The sequence below is a fragment of the Neodiprion virginianus genome, chromosome 6 (genome assembly GCF_021901495.1).
Source record: "Neodiprion virginianus isolate iyNeoVirg1 chromosome 6, iyNeoVirg1.1, whole genome shotgun sequence".
In the NCBI taxonomy this organism is placed as follows: Eukaryota; Metazoa; Arthropoda; class Insecta; order Hymenoptera; family Diprionidae; genus Neodiprion; species Neodiprion virginianus.
Genome location: NC_060882.1, coordinates 27900604 through 27922899, shown reverse-complemented (window position 1 = coordinate 27922899; position 22296 = coordinate 27900604). Strand labels below are relative to the sequence as shown.

General features: G+C 47.2%; 1 protein-coding gene across 4 annotated transcripts in view; it reads right to left on the bottom strand.

The window, feature by feature from the left end:
- The window catches only part of LOC124307200 (transcription factor collier), a 66408-nt gene that overhangs the window by 2894 nt on the left and 41218 nt on the right, over nt 1-22296 (bottom strand). For 3 of the 4 annotated variants that reach the window (XM_046768649.1, XM_046768650.1, XM_046768652.1), the window contains exons 7-12: nt 5124-5205; nt 3886-4018; nt 3592-3633; nt 740-894; nt 518-644; nt 123-422 (exon numbers count right to left, since the gene is read on the bottom strand). In XM_046768649.1, the coding sequence (XP_046624605.1) occupies nt 123-422; nt 518-644; nt 740-894; nt 3592-3633; nt 3886-4018; nt 5124-5205 (839 nt within the window). The remainder of the gene's footprint in view (nt 1-122; nt 423-517; nt 645-739; nt 895-3591; nt 3634-3885; nt 4019-5123; nt 5206-22296) is intronic. The other variant, XM_046768651.1, reaches the window with a different exon arrangement.

The window sequence follows — 22296 nt, the reverse complement described above, 5'->3', positions numbered from 1 at the left end:
GAAGGTTGTTTGTGATTGGGAAGGAAAATGTTACGCTCAACGATAGGTTGACAAGTTCGAAAAAAGCGACGAAAGTTCCGCAGTCCGGCAGTGTGGGGAATTGATACGAGACGCGAACTTACCGTCGGTCCATTTAGCGCTACCGTTTTCTTGCACGGTGACGGCTAGCTGGCCTGTATAAGAGTTGAAGGCTGTGGCGGAGGTGGACGTTGGCGGTGGCGGAGGATGACCGGAACCCGGGCTTCTGGGCGCCCCGGTGATGCCCGCGTTCCCACCCCTCGGCATGCTGTACAAAGCTTCTGCCAGGTCAGCCGCCCTCTTCAGTATTATTTCCTTCGGAAGCTTTTCCGGGTCACCGGGATGCCTGGGGATGAGTTTCTGCAACCTCTGGAACCCGTAGTCGATCGTTGGTTCGTTCAGTGCTGCGGGGCGGGTGAGAAATGGTATTTCAGAGTTGGTTTTCGCTAATTCTTAGGTCGACGGGAGAAGCTGATTGTGAGAAGCGCAGGATACTCACAAACGTAGACAAACCGGCCCGGTGCTCCTTTGCAAAGTTGTTTGTTCTTATAGGATAGCGTCACTTCGACGACTCCCGGTATGTGCCGTGGTGGCGTCTGGACCCTGATGGCGTGCGGTGTGATCAGCTGAAATAGATTATGGTCTTTCAACTCGAGACATTCTTTCCTACGACATACCGGCGGACGATAAAAAAATAGTGTACTCGAGGCGTGAGGCTTACCTCACTCCAGACGAGCATGGTCCCGAAGACGACCTGCAGTCCGTCGAAGAAGTTGTCACCGACGATGATGACGGTGGAACCGCCGGACGTCCATCCTTCGCTGGGCGATATCGCCTTGATGCATGGGCTAGCAACGGACACGGGTTGATAGAGGCCTGAAAAAATAGAGAGTACCGTGTCTCGCGTCGTAATAGAAGTGCCCTCGTCGGAGAGAATTATCTGAATATTCTGTTTATTCGTTTGAGGTAGGGTGCAGGCAGATATATTTTCTGGCGCGGGGTTCTCGGGATGGAAAGAGGACTACCGTAGAGCCGGAGAGAGGTACTCCGCGAGATAGAGAGACTAAGAGAAAGGGAGACAGAGAGAGAGGGAGAGAGAGAAGAAGAAGAGAGACGGGACCCACAGTCAGAGAAGGGTTGTACCAAGAAGGAGAGGGCGATCGGGCCGGCGGTGTCTCTGCTTGGAATTTATAACCCAATGATATCATTTTGTACCCCGGCAAAGCCAAACCAGTATCACCCTCCACCCGCCCGTTTTCTTCCCCTCTCTCTCCCCCACCTCCCTCTCCCTCCCTTGGTCCTCCGCGCTCCCGCTGCCAGAGCCCAGCCACGCCGGAGTGGTTGACATCATGGTATATTGCCCTCAGTGATTCTCAAACACTTTCCTCGAATCTAATAAATCTTTCACCAACGCAAACAGTACCGCTGTACTTTATCAACCCGTGGATACACACAACGTGCTCCACGGATTCAGTCGATTCTGATGGTCCGTGATCAGGCTGATGGTTGTTTTTGGAACTCGCGCTCGTTTTTCCGCTGGTTCAGGCTGAATCGGGTCCGTCGTCGACGGTATTTTGGTTATTCAGGTAGTCCATTTATACGAAACAACTTGAAGTTGCTGATCACTGTGGTGCGTCCTTTCATTTCGTTGGTAACCGCCTGGCTCTTTTTTTCTCCTTTCTCTCGTTTGCAGAGGAGGTAGGGAACTGTCGTGCAGGGGTAGAAATGGTTGCAAAGAGGGCGATGGAGAGACGCGGTGGTTGCGAGGGGGCTGTGGAACCCGGAACAAGCGTACCGTCTCGGAATAAATAAAATCCTCACAGTTCTTCCCCTCGCCGTTCTTTCTCCTCGTGGATCCCAGAGGCTACGATCTTCGGCTCCTCTCGATTCTGCTCACCGCCGGAACGCGCGATTAACTATGTTCAATTGCAAATTTTACGAAAGATTTTCATCTCTGCACAGCGGAGACTAGATGAATGAATATTACCGAAAAGAAGAGGGAGAAAGAATTTGCCTGAAAATGGGATTCGGTTTTCGCGAGGTAATGGCCTGAACTCACTCGAACAACAAGTGTTTGGTTCAATCCTTGATTGGCTTCACAGTTCCTACTTTTCGGATACCAACTCAGTGCGCATGTATGCGTAGCTGGAATTCAAGTGTGATTTATTTCTCTCCAGAATCGGAACAAGGCTTGTTCTTTTCCCTTTTTCATGCGGCGGCTGCCTGCGTTGGGGTGAGATTATAGCGGGTTGAAAAAAGCACGAAATGCCACTTTGTCTCATTGGTATGCCCGTTTTGCCCCGGTGTATAAGGGGTGCTCTGTGTGTCTGTACATTATACATGGGGAGCTAAGCGTAGTGGGCGCATGCACGATCGGGGGATGACGGTGTTAGTGTCCGAGGGCACGTGGCAGTCCCAAGATAGCTTAGACTCAGGATTCGCTAGGCAGCGGGTCTTGGGCAGCCAATTCAGCAACGTCTTTGGGCGACTGTAGCCAACCAGACAAAAGAGGAAAAGAAAAGGGAGACGTCGGAAGACGAAGAAAGAAAGGAAGAACAAAAAGCAGAAAGCGGTGAGAGACCGTTTCCTCCTTCTCCCTTCTACTTTCTCTTCCTCTCGCTGCCATTGATTTACATCTTGTCTCGCGTAGCATTGGGAGCGAGTTGAGGGGTGCTTCAACGATATCGGCCGTTTGTATGCGCGACCGACGCCAAACTTTGCTGAATTGCCTCACGACTTCTTGTACTACCTTATAGGCTCCGGTACGCCTTGTGATCCATCCCAGACACTCACCCTCTTCTCGTTCAACCCTGACGCATTAATTCTGTAACGATTAATTTCACCCGTATACTTTAATCGTGTGTGAACTGGGTGACTTCGAGAGGATTCATGTACGGATCACGAAACCAGCCAAGTAACGATAAGGCGTAACTTTACTTGCACCGGAGTAATGATTCGTTATCACCCATACTATACGAACTCCTGAAGGATCAAACGAATTTCGAGAGTTTAATGCTCCCACGGTATGGACATCCGCTTCGGTAACCATTGTTGAAAAGAGTTGGCAGTCCTCCTGCGTAATAAATGTGTAGATTTGTAACACGTGAGTTTTTCGAATGTCAGTCCACAACCAAGAGTAAATTTTTGGCTAATATCGCATTCTCGGGGATTTGAACGGTTGTTACTTTTACTCAAACTCACGACTTACTTCGTTACACACAATGGCGAAAAGATTTACTAGTGAGATGAAAAAAAGGGGAATGAATTCAGTTGTTGCCCAGTATTCAGCAAGTTGGTTTCATCTGAACTTGGGTGGTTCCAAATGGCCGAGCCATTTCCCAAGGTGCACCTCATGGTCCATAAAGGAAATTTCCCTCCGAGTGGCACTCTCATTCTAAACTTATTCTCGGCGGTTATACGAAAGAGAGTTGTTACATTTCGGTGAACTAGAACGCGTTGGGCTATGGAAATTCGGGTGATTTCGTACATATAATGTATACCGTAATGCAATAGTTAACGGCCGCTTAAACTCGACTACCACTGGCGTATGCTAGTAATAATATTTATAATCACCTTTGTAATGCATCACTCCGTCAAGGGCACAGTACATCAATTCTGCGAACACACCGAATTTAATTATAAAATCAATGCAGGTCATCGGACTATTTACTAGGTAATTCATCTAGCCAACTATCCATGGTGCCATGGGAAGCAAGTTTAAGCGGACTCTTACTGATCAGACTAAGTGTTCTTTCGCTGAGCGAATATTGGACCCGGTCTTATCGAGAGCTCGGTGTAGTGTTCGCTGGGAAATCAACATCTGTCGGTACGCGGTTACCTAAAAATCTGTAGGGTTGATTTACTTACTGTTGTACTCGCCGGTCTCGCCCGGGTTGAGGCGTTTCGCCCTCCGGCCGTGTTTACTGTTGTTGTGGACAAACATATTGTCCGAAACAGCTAGGAGAGGCCCTTCGACTCCGATTTGGGTCGAGATGATCACCTGCCAAACGTGAACGAGCAATTAATATCCGGCGAGTGACTTGCGTGGCACTCGCGAATTAACGGTGGCAGGGACGGGAGAGTCTGCGTTTTGCAAAGAAGAAGAGTCAAAGTAAACGTGGCAGGATTTGAGGAAACCGGTAGACCGAAGGCCAGCTGCGCCCTGTGTATAAAACTTTTCTCCCTTTCCCGACGCTTTGTCTTTTCTGCCCCCGGGTTTCAAGATTTTTTGAACTTGCGGAAAGCTGCGAGTGAAACTCGACGTTAAAATGACATGAACTCCGTGGTGGGGTAGGGGAACTGCAGAGTGCGGTGAAAATTTTCCAACTTGGAGCACCCCGCCCCGCGTACATTTCTGCCCTGGTAAAATTTTAATCCACAACTTTTCGGCAATAAGCAATTTCTAAACAAATTCAAAACTGCAATAAATATTTTAATTCCGGTTGCGGCTTAGCCGAGCGGAAAACAGGGAGAGCTCAAGTGAAACAGGAACTGGGGATGAGAGAGAAGAGAGCGAAAGTGAACAACTGGATTGCGGGGTGGCTTGGTTTTTGGTAATTTATTTTTTAATTCTGTCTTTTGTTTCTGGGGCGAAGGGGACGAGATACTCGCGGCACTGTGCCGTCCCGTTGCCGCTGCCGCCGCCGCCGCCGCCGACCCACCTCGGTTACAAACGGGCGGGATGAAAGTGGGGGTTGTTATAGAGGATAAGGGGTGAAACGGGGTTGTCGGTTGATGCCGAGTCGGGCTAATTGCCAGCCTCCCGGATTACAAGTCCTCCCAGAACCCACGGCGCTCAACTTTCAACAACTTTTCCTTAACTCGAGTGCTCGACTAACGCCACGCTGCAGTATCTGGTGAAATTTTTTCTCCCCGCAGAAAAATGGTCACTGTCTATAATACACTTCCTCTCCCCGTCCCACCGCTGTCACCAGCTCCAATTTGACCAAAACAGAAATAGAGAGAAAAAAGAAACTCGAGAGAATGCATCGAAAGCGAAGGAGACAAAATTCCTTGAAACATGCTGTGCTTTGTTGCAACGCTTGCGGCCGAAAGATAATTGAAAGATTCTGTGTCGTGGATAATTGGGAGAATTTCATGCTCACCTGAAATCGCCTCATGTCTCTCGGGTTCCCGGCGTTCTTGAGGCAGTTCTGGTTGCACTTTAGAAAGAACTTGAGGAAAAACCTGTAACCGAAATACGAGATTTTTGGGTGTAATAAATTAATTTACAAGGTGTTAAACACTCCTAACGTATATTCTAGAGATTTAATTAGGTTACCGGGTGGTAGAAGAGGAAAGGAAGAGAGAGGGGAGGAGGATTTGGTCAGGGTCGGCGAGGCACGCGTGAATTCTGCATGTACCAATCGCAACCCTCTTCTCAACCATACATTATTCAACATTTCTCTAGATTAAACCAGCCACGTGTTTAGGTCCGACCGCTCGAGGTGCGGAACCCTCGACTTGCAGGTCTGCTTTGTTAGGACAAAAGCGAAAACAAGTTGAAGCGCCAGCGAAGTAAGAAGAAAATATAGTTGCAGAGACCCGACGATTATCGTTCCGAAAAACGCAGCTTCCTCCTCATCCTTCTTCTCCTCCTCGGCGGTACGTCTCTATAAGGTATCCAAGAATTACCGCAGGAGGTCTTACCTCGTCGTAATATTACAGATTTCGAGGGAAAGTTCAATCGAAGATAAAATCGGGGAGAGATCGAAACCGAGATTGGAAGGCGCGCAAGCCTTCGCCAGCTCAGCAACATCAGACGGGATAAGAGGCTGACGGGAGGCGTGTAATCAATAATTTAAGCGTGCAAAGTTCGAGGAAGAACGTAGTCTCGATATTTTCTTAAATAGTTAAACTTCGCAAGACTATTTCGATCCCCGCGGCACGTTCAATTTCACATACCTACGTATCTCGTCTACGTATACGTACCACACACAGGAGCCAACGATCAGCCAAACTGCGAATGATCAAGCGAATAGAGTCACGACCATTTTTCCGAACACTCCGTTGCCATACGCATTAAAATTTACAACTCTGTTAATAGAAAGTGTAAACTTACATTGCACCTGAGAGTATCGCTATCGACGAATAAATTTTTAGTCTTGATCAGGCAAACGTGAAATACGTTACTCTACATTCACGTTTCGGCGCAGGATTTGTTAAGTTTTTAGCTACTGATGACAGTGTTATGATTCCTCGAGTTAAGTGGATCAAAAAAATTCACTATCGAACGTATATCCAACATTTGAATTCGATAAAATCAAATGATACGGTGTGAATGTTCATCTTAATTTAAATGATGGATTCTTTTTCTAGACCAGCATGGAAATTACAAGCAATACGGGGGGTGGGGGTGAATGATTTCGTCTGATGGGAAGAATGTCTCTGAGAGTTTCTTTCAATACCTGGTTGCCATTGGAATAGGAGTAGGAGTAGGATCAGGAGTAACGGGTGACAACCACGAAGCAGCTGTGGGGCTGCAGAGAGATAGGTATAAGGTGTATAAACCGAACGTCGGTCTGGAATCGTGTGGATATTCGTCGGTAACGCGTAACGGGGGGCGGTGAGGGGGGCAGGGAGAGTCGTCGACACACATAGGTGGCACAGCCGAGCGTCGACGAGGCAAAGAGCCGGCGGGCTCAATTTTCATGAATTATGTAGGATATCGGGGGATATTGAATTCGGGAATTTTTCGGAGAGAACAGGGCGATGGCGTTTCAGGGTGTAGTAGGTATACCGTTGCAAACGCGGGGCGGCTGCAGGAGCAAAGGGGGAAGAACGCCGCGTCGACGTCGGGAGATTCTCGACGGGTGTGCGTGATGCCATGGCACACGAATCGAGGACTCGTGTGCGTTATGCGTGAGGATCGCGGGAAGGAGGCGGCGGAGGCGCAGCGGGCGACGTGGATTGGAGGTGGAAGAGGGACGCTGCGTAGGAAACAATCAGGAGGGCGGGATGGGGGATGAGAAAGGAGAGAAAGAGAGGAACAGGGGAAGAGAGGGGCTGCTAGTAGGCCTTCCCTCCCCAGGGACGCCATTGTCAGCCCCCAGCGGAGAACGTCGCGCGCTTCATCCCTCTGGGAACGGAATGGGAAAAATCAAACGTGTACTTTTTGAATCAGCCAACGTTTTATCAACACAGGTTTATTATATGCCTGCACACCACCTGACTTCCCCGAAAAAGTTGGACACCATTCGCCGTGTCGTTTCGGGGGTGTTTTTTCGTCGTATACCAATTATTATACAGGCGTTGAAGAAGAAGGAGGATCAACGATTTCGACAATTTTACGGACAAATGTCGCGTAGTGCGTTACTATGTATTTTAGAATCCCGAAACTTGTTACGAAAGTTGTTCCGATTACACTTATGCCACCCTTAATCAAAACAAACACTATCATTCAAGTTATCGTTCGACCAACGTTTCTAGCTACCATTTAACATCGAAGTCTCACTGCGGTTAGTTCACCCGAAGCTTCGTTGTAAAAGAGGTAAATTTCATAAAACAAACAACGTCAAGTACCCCGAGTTGAATTGGCCAAAAAAAAGTTCCACCCAAACGAAATTAGTATTTTTCTTCGTCACTGTTTCGTCTCGCCGAGGGCTGAAGCTCCGAGTTCTGGAGCTGTGTGGCATTTCGAGGGTTGCCTGGAGGGGGTGGGCGCAGGGGGGCGGAGGGGTGGAATTTAATTTTGTTTACTCTTAGGACGTTAAGATTTTATCGCGATGCTGGATGGGTATTCAAAGGCATTGTACCGGTTATCGGAGGCTCGATCGGCGCTCTGTAAGCTCGCCGTGTCTCTCGCCGAGCAACCGAGCTACGCGGACGACGAGAAGGGAAACGGAAGGAACAAGTAGCGTAACCTACCTACCCGCCGTTCTCTCTTGCTCGTATAGATAGTGAGCTCCATCACCAGACAGACACACGGCTAAACAGGTGCTCTCCGTCTGACGATCTGTAGAACCGATAGTATCGCGCTTCTAATACAGCACCTCGCTACCCTCTCGGGTATGTCGCCTACTTTTTCTATTGCCGATACGACATGCCTCCTCCTAAATTTCAACCGTTGCCTTTAAAAAAAAAAAAACAGCCGTGAAATATTTTACAGCACATCTCAATTTCTGGACATTTTTCAGAGTCCTTTAACCTGTGGACAAATTTCTTTCGCAAGTTTTTTGAGGTCTGAAGATTGTGTGTTTTATTACGAGAAACTTGTTTTTCTTCTTTCTATTCGCAAATATGCAACGTTCGTGCTCGGGGGAATTAATTTGTAAGGAACACTGAGTATCTCTTTGTTTTTGAATGAATTAAATTCGAGCAAGGTGTTCACGTGAAACTTTATCGAATTTTCTTAAAGCGAGTACCTAATCGAGTTTTCACCGAGAGAAAGAATCGTGGTATTGTGATAAGTTATCTCTGGTCACAGAGCGGCTTTAAAAATGTTTGCAAATCTGATAACGTGGAGATTTTTTATTCAACCAAATAAGGTTGTCTGAAGATCTGGATTTCATAAGTAGTCAACGTTAAGTTTTTTTTTTTCTCAAGCGATACTGAATTCCAAAGTTTTTCACATTCTGCGATAAAAACTAACCCAATTGATTAACAAACGAGCCTTTCTCAAAATTTATTTTCACGGTCGTACTCTGCGGAAAAATCATGATATCGAATACGCGGTATTGTCGTGCAGTCGAGCCAATTTGTTCGCATCGCGATGCGCGTACCGACGGTATCGGATTGCTCGAAAGGTGCAGAGCGCCCCTTGTTCTGCCACTAACGAATTGACGCGAAATAATATATACAGAAGCCTCGTGGAGGGCCGATTGCAAAACGATCCCCAACCCCTTCAGGGGTGACTCTGCCTCTCCGGTCGACGGTGATAGTGCTTGCCTGTATGACACGAAGAGCTTTTACACAACGCGAATTCTCACAGGTACAAATATCGAAATACGGTAGGCGCGCACCTGCACGGCACGATATCCACATCGGTCCAGTGGGGTGCGCCCCTCGATATTGTGCACGGATGAAAATCAAACAAACAAGAAAAAAAAAACAAAGAAACGGAAAAAAACAGAAAGCAACAAAACATATACTCGCGGCGAGGCGAGGCGGCAAATGTGCACCGTTTGCTGTTTCGGTATAGGTACGGCTTTTACATTTCGCACGACTTTATCACAGAACGGCTGATCCTTGTACCGGGTGCTGCAGGGTTCGGTTTCGAATCGGAAAATAAAGGCCGGTGATTAAAAAAAAAAAGCACCATGGATATATCGGTCGAAGGGGGGTCCTGCACTCGCGGACGAAATTCACCGAACTCTCGATGGATCGTGTGCAAACAAAGTTTGGATAAATTGAATCAAACCTTGCGCGATAAATCATCGACTCTCGTACTGCGGTTTTAGTTTATTTGAAGTTTTTTATAAATTTTTTTTTCCCAGGTGTGAATGTATTTTCTTGGATCATGATTGGATTACGGGTTGGGTAAATTTGTCAATTAACGGTATCCTGATATTCGCGCTCTGAACGTTTCTGGAAAAATCACTTTTGCCCACCGATCGTAATTCAATTTTCAAGTCTGTTCTCATCGGCCTAAATATGTACGCTGACGAAAGAATCCTTGACAGGAGAAATTTCAACAATTTCTCCGGCCTTGGGAGAGGCCCGAAAACCGACCGGCTGAAAGAGGTCTAGGAAGTCTGAGACTCGGTGTAAGAAGAAAAGCTACGTCGGCGAGGGAAGGAAGGAACGTTTGGTTCTCAGGCGAGGCGAGGCGAGGAGCTGCAGGCTCTCCGTGAGGAAAAATCTAATAGAGTGTGCGAATCGAGTTTGCTCTTCCCCTCCGAGTAAGAAACTAAAGCTCTATCGATGCCGTCGCCCTTATACTATCGGCTTCGGAATGAAATCCAGTTCGCATTTGAATCAGTCTGTAACGCAATCCATTAGCAGCTAACAGCCAATACTTTGGGCCTGAGGAAAGAAGAAGGAATATAAAGCTCGAGGCGTTGACGCGACGTCGCGACGCTCGGTTCAGCCCTGGTGTATCATACTCGCGCGACGCGGGGCGTCACGAATGATTAGTATATCCGGCGCTCGCACTCGCCACCCCCAAATTTCCCCCATCCGATACCCGCTCACACGAGACCAGCAACGCTCCCGATATTATCCACCCTCCATCACGAAATCCCTTTTATCTGCTAGCTACTGCATTTCCTCGCAGACGTGCCTCACGTTTCTCTATCACTTTTGACAGCCTCGCTCGTGTCTGCAGGATATTCGTGCTTGGCTTAAGGAAATGCACATCTGCAGCGGGGAAACTCAATGCCCGGATCCGAAGATTCTACGAGAAAAACGATCATTTTTCTTAATTCTTACGAGAAATGAGAAATTTCTATAACTTTTCGTGATTCAGGAGGGAGAAACGAGCAGCCGTTGTTTCTGATGTATTTTTCACGCACTGCACGGGATATTTTTCAAACTCACCGTTCTGACGATATTTTACTCATAAAACACCGTGACTTCTATCGTTTGTTTGTAGCAAAATTGCGATGTCTGATAATAATGCTCAATATCCTGTGCAAATAAAAATTACACAAAATGAACGCCTCTTACTTTTACCGATCATAATTTGAGCACAGAAAGCGTTTGAAACTGGCGATGATTAGTCAAAGAAGCGGCAGAGAATGAGATCGGGATGCTTCTATTCGGCGCTTTTCGTCCTGGCGACAGCGTCAATTTCTGTCCGATAGTAAGTAGCCTCTGATCTAGTAAATATATATCCAGGAAGGGTGGGAGGAGGATGGATGTAGGTGGCTTAGCCCGAGCTTACGCGTAATAGTTCCAAATAGGGTGGAATTACCCGCATCAGAAATCCATTTTCTCTCTCCCGCAGCAACGCGGGCGAAATCTTTAATCATGTTTTGAGGTCCCCTTTGCCGCGGAGCGCAAGAGACTTTCTCTTCTTCGCTGGGGGTATAAGGTTGTACATATATACATAAAACGTTAGTCGGGAGAATATCAACCGGGATGAAAAATGCCTGAGATCGAAAAATGAATTGGGCGATGTGCCCGTATCCTCGGAACCCGCGATTTTCGCCTCTGTTACTTACTCCACCTACGAACCTGCCGGTGGAGCGAACGAAAAGGAAAAGGAAAAGGGAAAGGCTCCGGACGAAGTGGTAATTCATCTTGTCAGGGTCGTTAGAGTCTGCTCCGCCATAACGGGGTGGCAAACTTACAAATGCGTGTTCGTTGCCCTCGTCGTTTATACCGCAGTCCGCGACGCGAGGTTTCCGCTGCGGATAATATTGGCGAGGGCGTTTTGCTGATGGAAAAAAGCCCGAGCAGCGTATACTAACGATTGTAATGATGGCAATAATAACGACGAAGACGCGGCCGGGGATCGGAGATCAATTTCTTTTCATGAATTTAAAACCTATACCTTTTTATCATCATCCTCCTCGTGAATTGCTGATACCGCGTGTATTCCATTCCTGCTTGATGTTCTGTAGGTAGATATTATTCCGAGAAACATAAAGTGAGAGAGAGAGAGTGAGAGAGCGAGAGAGAGGGAAAGGGAAGAGACATCATAATCGATTTGCCATTTCCTATAGGCCGGGAGGTATAACGACATCCTGTACATTGTATACGTTATATGCGCGTGTATAATGACGTTGAGAAAGTAGAAATATTATTCAACGATTCATTTCTTATGGCAATTAAAACCGACGAGGACTCTCGGTCCTGCGGTATATCGAACCCTCCAGCGGTTCGTTCCATACGTCTATACTCGTTTGAGCAACGCCTACCGAAGGAGCCCCTGCAAAACCTTGCAGGATCAGCGTATTGGAAGGCGTGTTCCATCGAGTGGCTAATCACCTATTAATACAACCCGCGACTTTCTAGACTGCTTCGGTGACTGGGCAATTACAATCGCCAAAAGTGATCCTGAAGTAAGAAGGACCACCGCCTTTTCCTTTCTCCGTAAGCTAATTGACACGGAAAATTTTTAATATTAAAGTCTAACATTAAAGTCTCAAAGAAGTTGAGAATCGCGAGAATTTGGAACAAACGGTCAAAGGACTTTTCAGCGACGCTTCCAACGTTTTCGATGTACAGAATCCCAGATTAGCTTCTAGTCCCGAATGCGTTATGCAGCACGGGGATCGGCTGATACGTCAATTAATAAGAATGTGTACTGTGGTCCGAAGTCCGCGTAGTAGGTATATTGGCCCAACTGGCGAAGAGCGGTATCCTTGAGGCCCACGTCGCAGGATCTACACGTACCTACTTCGAGTGTGTGTGTGTGTGTATGGGTGTGTGTCTTGCATAAACTTGAACAGGGGTTTGGGTGTAAGGTCGGGTATCGCAAGGGATGTTTAATGTTTAACCAGTCTCCATTACGTCCAATCCACTCCTCAACCCGCCTTGTCCTTATACCCTTGCCACCTCCTAGCTGCTGAACCAGCTTCTCTGTGCGGATCTTACGTATCTCCGAGTGATTTTGGGTGAAACTAACGATGAGTTCCAATACGCGGATCGACAATCATTGACGTCGTTACATTGTATTATTACTGTTATTATTATTATTATTATTATTATTACTTAATACGGTATGTCTGACGATTCTCGATTTGGCGAATGAATGACATGCACGCTGGTATGAGGTACGTAGACATAATATAATATAACGTGTCGTACAAGCTTCTGGACGACGGAAGATACTTGTGAAAATAAAGTGGAAAAAAATAACATTGTCACACGACAGGTTCTGTGGGTGGAAGGTGAGCCCGAGGATGTAGAATTAACATTTTCCGACTGCGGAAGCGGCTAAGATAACACGTGCCTCAACGACCGTTCCAATTTGTTAAAGTCCTCTGCATTTGACGTTCTCTTCAATATTTACTGACAAAATTTTGCTAATCTGTAGCTGAGCAACGGATGATAATGAATTTTAGCTCGGCTAGGTTTACACTTTGTGTTTCCTACGAAATACAAGTCGTGTTATTTATAAGGGTTCGATGGTCGGTAATGAATCGATCAGATGATTTGAAACCAGCTTCGTCATCATCGATCTCCGAACAATACACTCGCATACACGTCCGGGCAAATAACGTGTTAATTACTTTTGCCCTGAGGCAGAGGAAGCGAGAATAGCGGTGAACCACCCTTGCAGTACCTCCGCCTCCGGAAGGGCCCAAGGTACCTACTCGCGCTAAGTCTATGTAAGACGAGGTTCAGGCTATTCACCGGGTCCGCAGAGCCACTACCGATGCCTTGCATAATTCATAGCTAAGTAATACGTCTTACTGGATGCCGTATTATACCTGCGAACCGCGTCCCAAGCCGCCCTGCCACGTTTCCGGGCTGCCGCGGCGGAAAATCGTAGCGGAAATATTTTTCCACGACGTTTTCGAGTCGGTTTTGTTGCACGCGGAGGTGGAGGTGGGGAGTTTCGAAGCGTCGAGTCAAGTGCACAGGTATTTTCCCAAGTTGGAAACTCCTCAAAGTGAGATCGTGCCGACAGGGAGCCGAGTTCCTTAAGCCAGTTAGGGGGCAAGTCACGACGAGCGGCGAGGAGTCGCGACTCAAAGGCAAGAGGCAACGCCTGACTGTGTGGATCACCTGAAATACGAACTCCCGTATACACGTATATATACACACGGGCGCAGAGGCGCGGGGAAATATGAAAATCTCGTTTAAGCCTCATTTGAAAATTTACACGGGGAACGAGGTTAGTCACGATTAAGTAAACCGGGGTAAACGCGTTTGCTCGCCTCACGCGCGGTTCTTCCCACTCTTTACTTTTCCTCTCTTATTTTCAGCCGGCTGCTGACGCTGCCCTACGTTTCTTGCCGCGTCTCCTTCTTTCACTCGGACCTTTCACTCTGCGGGCAACAAACTTTCACCGATATTTTTACTCGCGAAACATCTTTGAAATTGGGAAAATTTCATCATTCACAGGTCTGATAAGTGATCCGGAATCACTGAAACTGGAAATGGAATTGAAAGTACAATGACTTGAGTTTGTTCGGATACTTGGTTAATTTGAAAAGAAACCTCTTCGGGCTATCTATCACGAAATTTTCGAAAATAATGCAATTATTCAACGATTTTCAAGTACCGTTGCGATGACTGAAAATTTAAAAAAAAATGTGCATTCATTTTTATTCATGAATGGCAGATAAGTGATGGGGATAAAATTCGATTCATCCTCTTCGAATGACAAGTGACAAAATCATCAAACATTTAATACAGCTGGGATGAAAAAAGACACGTGTCAAATCTTTTACGATGCCGCGAAAATCCGGCTTATCTGTCCCGCTTGTTTTTCAACGATGGTTTCAAGTGAGTACTAATACTTGTAATCTACGTGGGTCTTCCTCTTCCGCCGGGCCACGTGTCACCCGGAGGCGGTGCCGCGGTGACGTATGACCGTTTTTGTGAATGTTTGACGCGGAGAACTTAAGAGGGTGGTTAGCGGTTACCGCCTGCATTATAACCGAGAAATTCCCAAGGGTTTAAGCCTTATCTAAATACAGACATTACTAAATCGTTCTTTCGGAGTTGTAAGCGAGGCGGAACGCGTCTATGCAACCGTCGCGTCGTTACTTTTTCGGCTCGAGCCTGCACACGACGAGCCCGTAAACGCAGGAAACGCTGGGTTTCAATTAGTTCGTAATTTGAATTTCCCGCGCTCAGAGATTTCCAAGTTCGAAAACTCCACCCTGCATATTCACCCCTCGGGGCGTAGGACGCGCTTAATTTTTCACAATCCTCTCCGCGTGCCTCGCGGCTACCCGGTGCCGGGGTTTCAGGCAATAACTCGATTTTTATCGCGGGCTTTATTAAAAAATATTTCCTAATTTTTTACCTGCAGAGTGAAACGCTTTTTTAATTTTCTCCCCACGAAACGGGACAATTACATCTCATTGTCGGTACAGGGTCTGCGTATAATAATAACAATAGTAATAACAAACCCTACGGCAACTCAGAACATTTTTACTGTAACTCGAGAATCTTTCTCGCCGCGACAATTTTCATTCGCTTTTATAGTTCACGGCTTCACTCTGATCGCTTCTCGCGAATCATCGTGTAAAATTGAGACAAGGAAAACAAAGAAATCTAAATTATAGACGTGACACGACAAAATCAAATTTTTAACGAAAACAAATCGCAACTTTCCAATTTGATTTGCACTTAGTAACCGAAAACAACGCGCCTCCTCGTCCTTCGCTCCAGGTATAGTCAAAGCGGCTCAGGACTTTCGCAGGACGAGGTTAGCAGTCGCCATGCTGGCAGGGCACGCGAGCGGCAGGACAGGAAGCGGTGTCGGTCCGCGCGCAGGGGTTGCTATGACGACGAAGGGAGCAACGAGGGGAGGAAGGCCGAATGCCCTCACTCACCCTCGCGGAGGACGAGGATGCAACGAGCTTTCGGCGGTTCGGTGGAATCATGAAAGCATGATCGGTGGATCCGAAGTTGCGGAATTTCCACGACGGAAAGGGATATACCGCAAGGAGCGGGTATTTATCGGCGGAAGAAAAGGAGGCCTGCCCTGCTCGAACGAGTCTTCGGCGCGAGGTGCGAGTCGTATTTTTTCTTCCTCGAGGAAGAGGCGACAGCCGTCTTCGGCCGGAGTGGATCGTATTTTCGGTTTACAACGTCCACCGCCTGCCGGAATACTCGAGGGCGTACCTGACCGTTTCGACGGGTTCGACGCGCCGGCGGAGAGCCGACGCCGTGCAGGAATACCGGTCCCAGAGGCGTCGTTACAATTAGACAGTGCCACCGCTCGCCCGCCCGCCAGCCCCCCGATGGCCCTTCGCCACGACCTCTAAATAACTTAACGGTGCTGACAACCCGATCGCGCGTGACTTTCACACTATCCTAGCCGCTAATGCCTGCGTCAGAAGTTCCGGGAGGACAATGAAAGGGCGGCAAGGGGATGGGCTGAGGAATTCAAAGGAAAACCTGCCGATCCTCTCCTCGATAATTATTTTACATCGGTATGAATAGGGATGTTTCGGGAATTGTTTTAGCAATTCAGGTTTGGTTAGTTACGGTAAGCAGAATTTGATCGCGTGTTTTTATTTTTTCAAATTTGAAACAGCGTTGAGGCAGGTACGACAAGTTGGATACGACTTCACCGACGCTGTACATCTATGAAAGCAGTGGAATTCAATGACGTATAATCATCGTTTCGATCAGAGGAAAAAAGAAAAAAAAAATGCTGCCAAATAATTTTTAGAAAATCTTACTTTTTGACTTGCACATGAAAAACGGATCTTTTATTTTCAATCAAACTTATCTATTGATTCTACCTGCAGCTCATACGGTAACTATTCAGACCCAAATATTATTGAAATTTGAAATTTTCATAGATCTCTAAAAACTTTTTCTGTCTGAATTGCCAAATTTTATCGATTACACGTGACGAAAGAAATGTCTGCGTGTTTTCATCTAAAGTAACGTATTTTTATCAAACGAAAAAGTAATTTTATTTTACTCAACGAATCATTGCTTCCGTAAGTCAACAAATCCCGGATATCGCATTACCGAATTATTTTGGAGGTGAAAATTGAATTTTTACTATTCTTGCCAGTCAAGTCCCGAGAATCTCTTAAAAACAATTCCTTGATTCCTACTTCCAAGCACACGTCGAGGGTGTTTTGCTGACGAGTTTAGACCACTTGCGGATGTTGGGTAAGAATGGCGAACACCGAGAGCGAAAAGGGGGTTACACGAGGAGGAGGAGAGAAAAGATGAGACGAGCCGTGTACCACTTACTGAGCCTGTCTGACGGGAACGGGACTCTACCACTTGGATAAATTTATAATTCAGGTGTCTCTGTTGTTACATTAATTGCCTTCAACGTAGCTCGACGAATCAACGCCGTCCGAATACTTCCGGCTCTTATTTGCAGCCGAGTTCTTTTCGAAGCAATTCCTAAAATTTCATTATAATTTTTCATTTCACTCCTATACTTTCGTATATTCAAGACGTAGAAAAGCCTGAAAAAGTTCAAAAACTGTCACACAGTTCTATTTCAGTACATGACGGTATCGGCGCTAATTTGTTGTATCTTTTGAGAGCTGTACGGCTGAATCGCGTTTCGGCGCAGTAGTGAAATAAGGGTTGTAACTTTATCCGATATTTTTACGGGCGGATGCTAAGCGGCAGAAAACACCTGTCTGACTCTCGCCGTATCCCTTGTACGATACAAGCCGTATAATTTCGTACAATCTTGGAAAGCTCCCTTCGCCCTGCCCCGCATTGCCCGCTCGCTGCCGCTCTCCTCTCTCCTTTCTCCTTTCTCCTCTCTTTTCCCTCTTCTCCTCGTTGCGGCGCTCCCGAGCGACGCGAGCAAGCGAGAGCCAGAGGCTCCCTCGGGACTATCGACTGCCAGGTCCCGTGGGGCAAGTCGATACTCCAGGGACACTCGCCTCCTCTCGCTCTTTCTCCTCCGGGGCTTTGGCTTCTAAACATCTTACGCACGCGCGCGCTTCCCCGGCCCTCTTTCTCTTTCATTCTCCCTTTCTTTCTTCATCCTCCACGCTGTGTTTTACCGTGGATGAAAACACCGGAGAGGAACCTGAAATTAGTTTGAGTATAACTGAATCGACGTGGTCGCGGTTAACGCTCTCGCCTGGATTTTCAAACCGACGCGACCTTGACGCGAATTATCCGCCAGCGAAATCTTCGGGCCAACTACTTTCCGAACTTTTTGTCCGAGTCGAAAAACCTACTTTCTTGGGAGGAGAAAGCGATCCAGTGATAACAATAGAGAGCGAGAAGGAGAGATGCAAAGAAACAACAAGGACATCGACCGGATCAGGAGCTTCGATAGAGGTGCTACTCAGTGTCGCGCATCTGACCGGAAAATCTCACCTAAAGGTCTTAACCAAATTTAAAACTTGCCCTAATCCGAATGTATCCACGTTCGGTTTTCTTCTTCCCGAGACGATATGACGTAGCTTACCGATATACGAGCGAAATGCATGAGCGTCAAAAAAGCTCGCTGAATTTGACTCCTCGTGAAACAATGTAGACTAGTTTCTTTACCGCTTCTTTTGAAATAGCCGCGATAGTTGTTTTCCGTCTTCCCGTCAATCGGAGTACTCTCATCATTCGCATTAACGCCGAATGAATTTTACGCTGGTTAAAATCGATCCGGATGAGCCGCCGTAAGATCGAGGCGTCGTTTGAGGCGCTGCGCAACATGAATTATCCATAGTTCCGTGTCTGCACCCTGCAAGTAGAGAAGAGGCGCGGTACCGCAGAGGTTGTGGACCTTCTATGAGGGCATAGCGCGGAGGGTAGTTAGGGGTGCGTTGGTTAGGGTAAGGAGGTCTCCCCCGTCCTCGTCCTCGGCGTCCCGCACACCCTTGCCTTGGGCAGGGCGGCGGTAGCTCGGCTCTCGGCCTGGCGTAGGTATACGGCAAAGAAAGAAGTCATCAATATCGCGTGGGTTTCGGTTGCGCGGCACTACGTTTCAGGGGGACAAAACTTCAGCCGTGGGTGGGCGGAGTCAGGCGTAATCCCCCAGAGTCAAAATGGAAGTCTCAAGAGACGTTGGCCGGGTTACCGTTGTCCCAAGAATCGGTCCGAACCGACCCCCGAGTTAACGGCGGACAATAGTTTGCCCTCCGCCCTTACTTAGGTATTACCAAAGGGAGGACATTTTGGGATTTTCTTCTGTTTTCTTTATTTTCATTTCTTACCATCTTTTTACTTTATTTTTGTTTTCCGTTACCTTTTTTACTTCGAGGCAGAAAACTCCGTTGCAGCGGGTGATATCCGAGGAGAGGGTACCTTCTTTCTCCCCCTTCGTATCCCGCGCGAACATCGCCCGTCCCGAGAAAATAGAGAACTGGCTGCTTTCCATTTTTTATTCCCCCAAAGCGTTCAGCCATTTTGATTCGTTCCTCGCAACGCGTATTGCGAATCACGATTTCTTCAAATTTCACTCACGCTGCAGCAGAGGAGTGGCGTAAGAAATTCCGTTGTGGAAGATACAACGAGACCCTCAACTCGCGGTTCCTCGAGAGCAATTTGTAAACTGGTGCAGGAAGGTGATGCAGTAGTTGGACAACAGCGTCATAAGTCGGGAGTGGTTCAAGGGGTTGGGGGGCTGCTCGCGGGCTCCCCAGAGGCGGCGGGCTAAATATATCCACCCTTGACAACCCCCGAGGGAGAATGTCAAGACAACATGGCCGACGCCCGACGCTCGACGCCCGTCATCCGACTACGAGCAGCGACTCCGACCCACGAAACCTCCACCCTATGTGTGCACTAGCCTTGTATTGGACAACCCTCGCCGTGGAAATCACCCCGGTATACCTTTCGCGTATATAGGAATAGCGGTGTGGTCCTCGACCCTCGCCGCCTTCGCCGCCACCGCGCGTGTAAGGCGGACGAGAAATCGCCCGGATTTATACACGGTAGAAAATTTTCCTCCTCTTTCAGAAATTGAAATTTATAAGTCGGGAATCAGATCTGTGTTACACACACACACACACACACACACACACAGAGAGAGAGAGAGAGAGAGAGAACGCTGCAGCTCCCTTTATTTCAGCCATTTTGCAAATCAACCGCCTCCGCACCGGAGACTAAACTTACCGGGGGAGACACGATGAGGGGGTTGAAATTAGCCGCCTTTAAGATTACACTGAATTAACAAATTGAAAAAAGACCTCCTCCTCCTCCCCTTAGCCGCCCCTTGAATTGTTCTTAAAGGTGGCATGCCGGGCGCCTGCCGCCGCGGCACTTAGCCTTAAACTTAAAGCGAGATCCTGCGCAAGGATATCACCTCGACAAATTCATGCAAATGTTACTGCCTGCACGGTACATGCCTCTCTCCCTCTCCCTCTCCCTCTCGCGTTTCCTCTCTGCACACGACTGCCTCTGTACATCCTCGTATAAATTATGGCCCATAGTACGTGTATGGAGAGCTTTACACCTATCTGATATAACGGTAACTATAGGTGGCAGGGCTGCCACCTTAGCCTCGCTGTAACTGTTACTACTTCTCCTTTCTCTCCCTGTCACATACGCCTCTCCATGCGAGTACATCAAACTGCATATCATCGCGCTTACCGAGATGCCGTCTCACAGGTGAATATGTACTCCGTTTCTGACGCTCCTCGTCAATTGTTCTTCTCGATACTAGATTTCACATTTCCATGGATGTGTTCGGAGATTTTTCCCTTATTTTTTACGCCATGAAATTATGAGGTTCGTGAAAATAACTTTCAGACAAGATAATAAATCTGGCAATTTGAGTCCGCAGGTTCAATATTGAGAGTCTCTAATGATGCACAGGAGTCCTCTGAATGGTACGATTTTTTTTTTTTTTTTCACCGTCAAAATCGACGCATGCATTTTTAAGAGCATATTTTTCTCAGCTTGGAGCACATAAAAACGCTGTTGTGCGTCGCTGGTTTCCGTAGCTCGTGCGTTATTTTTGGAACTCGAGATAGTATAGGTTTGAAAAAACTTTCTTTATTCTTTCTTCTTTTTCTTTGTTCACTTTTTATATTTTTTCTCTTCCGTCGTCGTTGTTGTTGTCGTTTTTTTTTTATATCGACTTGGTTCGCAGCGGAACCGGACTACCCGTGATTGTTTTTAAGCTTCGGAAAGCCTTGGGACGTACTTGAATAATACAACGGATTCAGTGATTTCTTTCTCTCTTTCTCTCTCACTCTCCTCCCCCTTCACACCGGTATTTATTATTTCTCAACAATCAGGTGAATAAGTAAAATAGGCCTGTTGGTGTGCGAAACAATTCGGTGAACAATATAGAAAAGACGAGTAAGAAAACTTTTCGGCGACCCATTTTCGCGTGGTCGTCGTTTATGCCGATCTGGAAAAAGAGCCGAACGCGAATATGGTGCAGGGCTGCAGACGATGAGGAAGTCCTTTGTTATTCTTCTATTTTTCTCTTTTTTTTTCTTTGGTCTCGAAGAATCAGCCTTTTCGCAGAGGGTGTTCGGATGACGGGGTCCGACTTCCTCCCCGTGTCTGATTGGCGAACTTTTCGTATCGATTATAGTCCTCGGTGATCTTATGCAACCCCTCGGCACCCCCGCAAGCGCCGGTAGAGTAGCTACTCTAGTGGCTGCGAATGTAAACTTTAGGGGTTGAACTTCGTCCCGGTGGCAGGAAGGGAGAAGGAGGAGAGAGATACGCGTATAGCGACGACACGGAGAGTGAGTGGCAGTAAACTCAGGTGTCGTTTGCGTTTTCTATTTAGCCGTTTCAGGGTTGTCTGCTATAGGTCGGCGTTTTACTGCCTCCAGGAGGGCAGACGCCAACTTTAACTCGATTTGAATTGAATTCTGAGTTTTACGTCCGATGGGCAGGCGTCTCTCTTACATTCTCCGTCCTCTCCTCTCCTCGCCTCACACCGGCCCTTTGCTATCACTATAACTCACTCGAGATTTCAACCAATATTCGATTGGTCTACCCACTCGGACACAACTCATCGTCACCTGCACCCGCAAACTCGATCCAATCTCACTCGAACTCGACCCTGACTTGTGAACTTGAAATTTGCACGAGTGCAGAAGGATTGGAATGCAGTTTTTTCCTCAGCGTTTTTCGTCGTTGGAAGTACAACGTTTTTGGTTAAATTCTCGAGAAAGAAATTTAATACTCGTGAATTCTACCATGTCATAAAATTACTTTATATTCTTCTCTCGGGAGAACAAACGATCATAATTGGGTTCTGTAGATCTTTAACACGCCTCAATTTCTATCACGTAGCGTATCGTTCAGTAGCATGGTCGTTAAGGAACGTAGAATTTTTTTGGGATACGCTAGGATATAAGAAACGGTGAAACTAAAAGTTGGAAAATTTGAAAGAATCGTTTGAGAAACGAGAAAGGAAACGGTTGAATTCTGAAAGTGTTTGCGTGGGTTTTTTGCCTCGAAGATCGCCGCAGCGCTTTCGGGCTTTCGCTCTCCTTTTCCTGAATATTGTATTGTTCAAAAAACATCGTCGGCCCTCCCACGCAGGGATAGGAGCCTATCGACAACGGCGTTCCTCGTACATTTATTGCCTCTTGGACCCTCTCGCTTGTCCCTCCCCCGTGCCGTTATCCTGCCCGGGTTACGACGTTATATTTGATATTGGATAGACTCGGTATACGTATCATTGATGTCGTAAAACCTGCCGTAAATAATATTTAATAAATGTAATACTCGGGGCAAAATGCCGTTTAGCCTCCGTACCTATCGCCCATAACCCCCTCCCTTTTTTCTACGCCTCGCTCACGTCAT